Source organism: Notothenia rossii (assembly GCF_949606895.1).
Source record: "Notothenia rossii genome assembly, chromosome: 6".
NCBI classification, from domain to species: Eukaryota; Metazoa; Chordata; class Actinopteri; order Perciformes; family Nototheniidae; genus Notothenia; species Notothenia rossii.
The window spans coordinates 48344906-48349591 of NC_136909.1; the positions used below are offsets into that span (position 1 = coordinate 48344906).

The following is a 4686-nucleotide window of genomic DNA, read 5'->3' on the forward strand; positions in this document are numbered from 1 at the left end:
AGAATTCAAATTAATTATTATGAAATATCTGAAAACTGACCCATGCCATGAACTTCCCACGGCCACAGTGCGGACATGATGCTCCCTCCAGAGAGGGAATGCTCCACCGCAGCAAAATCTATGCCTCTGGCAGAGTCGTGTACCAGCTGGTTGTACTTCAGTACCTCCTGATTAAGGCGCTTTTTGTCGTCTGCAAGCTTCCTTCGAAGTCGATGGCGGAGCTTGCTGCTGTCTGAAAAAGACATGAAGTAGTGGGATAGGGATATGTGACAAACTATATTTGCAAGTGCAAAAAATATATATAATTCAGGAGGTTGAATCTGCAACCTAAAACATTATATTGTTATACCATTCTGTCGGTAAAGGGATTGCTTCCGCTGCCTCACACTTAGGTAAAGCCCCTCAATGCTTTGCTGCAGTGCTGTTTGAAGGATGTTTTCAGAAGTATCCGATGTTACTGATGTTCCTGTAGAAATAATATTGGCAGTAAAATGTACTGTTAAAAAACACGTAACGGTTTTGAGGAAAAAAAGTTGTGCAACATATTTAACACCTTTTAACACAAATTGATGGTACAACTATGGAAACTGGAACATATCAGAGATAAACATGGACACATAGTTGGCTTGCTATTGCTTGAAGATTATGTCCCTGTCTACTGAAATCCAGTGAGGGTCCCATTACGTGGCATGAAAAATCAGCCTTATTGCCTTAAAATTGGCTGCTCTTTAGGATCAAATCTTTAAATTCAAACAGTCATGGACAATGATATGTAGCTGGTGTTATCTCGTCGTGCTTACCAGATGCCCATTCCTTCACGTCGGAAATCCACGTCGACACAATGTAGCTCCGTCTTGAGTTCCTCAAGACTTGCAGTCTCTTCCAGGAGCCTCTTACTAGTCTGATAAACAGTAGACGATGGACATTTATCAAGATTAAAACTTGCTATGATTAACAACAAGCCATGTGCAAATGACACAACAACACCTTTAATAGGAGGCTCACCTTCACATATCTTGTGGAAAGTGCCTGATGAAGGGAGTCACCTTTTTTCCTGTTCCATCCCATTGCATGCACTGTGAGCATGTCCAGTCGTGCTTTTGAAAGCAATAATGAGGTTATGATGTGTCATCTAAAAAAGTATGCAATAATAGGGAAAAACCTTCCACTCACCTGCTTTGGACATGTATTTTGTTGTCAGGGCACAATGGGACAGGTAGCTGTTGACCTGCTCCACCTCTTCCCCAGCGGTCCTCCCTGCTCCCTCCTGGTTCTTCCCACTCCATATAATCTGATGGTAAAAGGTTGCTGGAATTGTTGTGCAAAGAGGCTACATACTACTATACTAAACAGTATAGCTTAGATATTTACTACTTCAGTATTATAAATATAAAAAATATAAATGTACGTGATACAAACATTTTTCACATACCTCGCATTTGGTAGCATGGGCTCAAGCATGCTTTACACTGAGAATTGGCTTCATGGTAGTCAGCTCCTGGAGAGCAGGAAGGACACTTGCAGCTTTCTCCATGTACGGCCAGTACTTGCAAGCCACATCCATGGCGAAGAACTTGGCTTTGGCTGGCATGAGTTCCCTTTGAAGATACAGGGGGTAGGCGAATATCTCCCACCTGTACATATTTAAGGCCTTCAAAAGAAACCCATGGCGACATACAGCCACCTCCATCCCTTCTTCATCCAGCTTCGAAGCCCTCCTTGACGTCTCCCTCGCTGCTGTCCACTGGGAGTCCCCACATGTGCCTCTTCCCTGGGTCTAAGACACACATTACATCATGACAAATCAGTTAAAAGCAATGGAATCACGATCTACACCATTTGTTCTAATTATCTGATTTTGGAGTAGATGGTAAGGAGAAGTAGCTGAATTTGAAGAAAGTCAGGGTCGGATATACATGGCTTTTTTTGTGATATACCTATAAGGTAAAATGACGAATAAAAACTTGCATTTTTCATCAATCTCTGTATTTTGTAGACAAATGCAGCCTCCGCGCTGTCTTCTGCTACAAAGAGCCCATTAAAAAAGGCGCTGCCATCAGAACTGAGGAAAAAAAGATTAGCAAATATATCCATGAAATATAAACAGTAATCAAAAAAGTTAAATAACAACATTGTAAAAACAGCACCTTCCACTTCGCCGAAAGCGATACAGCTTCCTGTTTCCATCGGCAAAAACAGCCAACATCTCCGGAGTGCAGGCAGGGCAGATGAAAGGAGCACCACAGCAGAGCTGGTCTTCCTCATACGAGGCATAGGAGAACTCCAGAAAGCTGCGCTGCAGTGCATCTCCGTTGACAGGTCCAGACTGGAAGATAATTACTGCTGTGATTTTGTCTATTTACGGAAATGTTATAATGTATAATATGGTAAAGAATATTTACACTTACTCTTCCTCCACACTTTGTGCGATGCTCCAGCAGCTTTGCAAAGGCCTGTCTGGAGAATCCCAGAGAGATGACCTTGAGCTCTTCAAAGGAGCTCAGGAGGTCCAAGGTGTAAAGTGTGGAAATACTGACCGAAGCTGGCCAGTATCCACTCTTAATGAGGACTTTCAAGTCGGGGGTCCACTGCTGCTGGCAAGTTTGACAGACATATAGTGGCAGATGCAAGTCATAACGCCCTTGGAACAAGTAAATAAACATAATTAAGACAGATTTTACAACAGTTCCATCTACAAATAGTCAAAGATGAACAGATATTACATGAATGTTTTACTCTAAGTGGAAGCACAATGCCTCATCCCACAACAGTAAACATATAACAACAATTCAATAGAAGTCCAAATATATATATATATATTTGTTTACCATTGATGGTAATTAAAATCACTGGTTTGCCTGGTACCACAGTGAAGTTTGTGCCTTTACAGGAGCAGTTGGGTGCCTTCACAGTTGGCAATATGCAAGCTGTCAAAAAAAAAAGAAAAGCACTAATTACCATTATATGCCGGCCGAAGAGACATGTGAACATCAAAATGCAAGTTTGAGAGAGCATACCTTGGTCATGGGTGTCATATCCACCTTCCACTCTAACAACACACGTTGTTGGACTAATTGGTTTAAAAAAAACATTCATTAAACTGTCCCTGTTGTGGAGTGGCTGGTTCTTGTGATGAAGTACATCACAGTCTCCACAGGACCACTCCTCGGAGAGACACTCTCTACACCTTGGGAGGAAATACACAATTATTCTAATATCCTAGAATTACTTTCATTTTCATGTGGGTTTTCTCTAGGTATCCAGTTTTCTAACATCCCAAAAGTCATGCATGTTAGCTGAAATAGCAGGGCACTGAGCATTAATACTGAAAAATTACAATTAGGTAAAGTGATTTAAATAAAGGTAAATGTTATCTCATCTAATAACAGCCGGCTCGTGGCAGAGGCCACACAGGGGATGACCAACAGCCTCTTTTTCTAGAAGGCATTGTAGGTGGTGTGGTCTCGCTTCTTTCCAGCGCTCTGAGGCTTTCTGCTGCCGAAAAGACCAGGATGAGGCAGAGCTTTTTTGAGGCCCAGGAGGAGGGCATGAGGAAAGAATGTCAGAGAGTCTCTCAATATTCTTTTTTGTGAACAGAATGGGAAACTTTAACTGTAAATGACTATATTTAAGATGAACACTAAAAATCAAGGATCATTTCTTTGCTCAGTATGGAACTGGCCAATATCTTTACTGAATTACATTCCTCGTTCGAGTCCTGAACTGTCAGTTGTGTATAAGGTTATTTTCTCTCACTAACACAATTTATTTAAAAAATGATTTTAGTTTTAGACTTAAAGCCATTTTTGTGATTTACCAAATTCGTGTTGTGCTGAAGGTTCAGTACGCAGAAGCTCCACACTGGAAGACTGGAAGCCCTCAGTCGGGGGGGATGTGACTGTAAAACATCACACAGAGGGTTAACAACAGATAACTGATGATTTGTATTATCTACCTATTGTTTAAAAGCTTGTGAAATTAAATAAAGCATAGTTCTTATGACACCACAGTGGGAATGTCTCCGACTGTAGTGTCACTATGCGTTTATATATTGGAATGATTGTAGACCCTCAACAAGCAATTACTGTGTTTTAATTCGATTTTCCAACCATTTACTTAGTAAATTCATAAAAATGTGAAATAATTGCGATTTCAACCTGTAGCTGAGCCTTGGCGTCGCCCTCCACGCCTCCCTCTCGGCTTGCCACTTCCTACACAGCCCCTTTTAGGGGACTGTAAAGTGTCTCCTACAGAGCGTGCCCGTTTCCTCTCCTCAGCTGCTTTCTGTGACCAAGTAACAACTCATGTAAGGTTGATGTTGCTGATAAACTGATACCCTATGACAGTGGACAAATACAAAAAAGTAAATTCATTCACTTGAAGAACATTTTTGCTTCAAGTTTTTCCTACCATATACAACAAATGAAGTAAAACAAGTTGAACAAGCTTTAGTAAGCCTCTGCCCCCCATGTTGTAATGATGAACCGTTTTGCAAAGGCCCTATACATTGATCCAAAATCCAGTTACTCTTGGCCTGTTCAGCATTTTTTGGATAACAGATAGTGCCAAATTCAAATGGGAAATGAATGAGGTCATATGGGTTAACACACCAACCTTAGCTTCAGCTAGCATGTGTTCATGCTTCAGCTCAAGAGCCATGCGTTTCCCTTCTTTGGATGTGGAATT

The 4686-nt window shown here is 41.2% G+C and overlaps 1 protein-coding gene and 1 long non-coding RNA gene across 2 annotated transcripts; both read right to left on the bottom strand.

Annotated features, from left to right (window-relative positions):
• Positions 1 to 837: 837 nt before the first annotated feature.
• On the bottom strand, positions 838 to 1267 carry LOC307042126. The gene is made up of 3 exons (XR_013809007.1): positions 1174 to 1267; positions 1006 to 1097; positions 838 to 901 (listed from the first exon to the last, which is right to left on the bottom strand). It is a non-coding gene; the product is annotated as an uncharacterized lncRNA (long non-coding RNA).
• Positions 1268 to 1453: 186 nt separating this feature from the next.
• On the bottom strand, positions 1454 to 3150 carry LOC307044608 (uncharacterized protein; the record flags this gene model as incomplete). Its single annotated transcript, XM_079689919.1, has 6 exons — positions 3018 to 3150; positions 2829 to 2927; positions 2409 to 2641; positions 2148 to 2326; positions 1969 to 2062; positions 1454 to 1777 (listed from the first exon to the last, which is right to left on the bottom strand). The coding sequence occupies exons 1-6, from the start codon at positions 3094 to 3096 to the stop codon at positions 1454 to 1456; spliced, it is 1008 nt and encodes a 335-aa protein (XP_079546045.1). The 5' UTR covers positions 3097 to 3150.
• Between the last annotated feature and the right edge of the window lie 1536 nt (positions 3151 to 4686).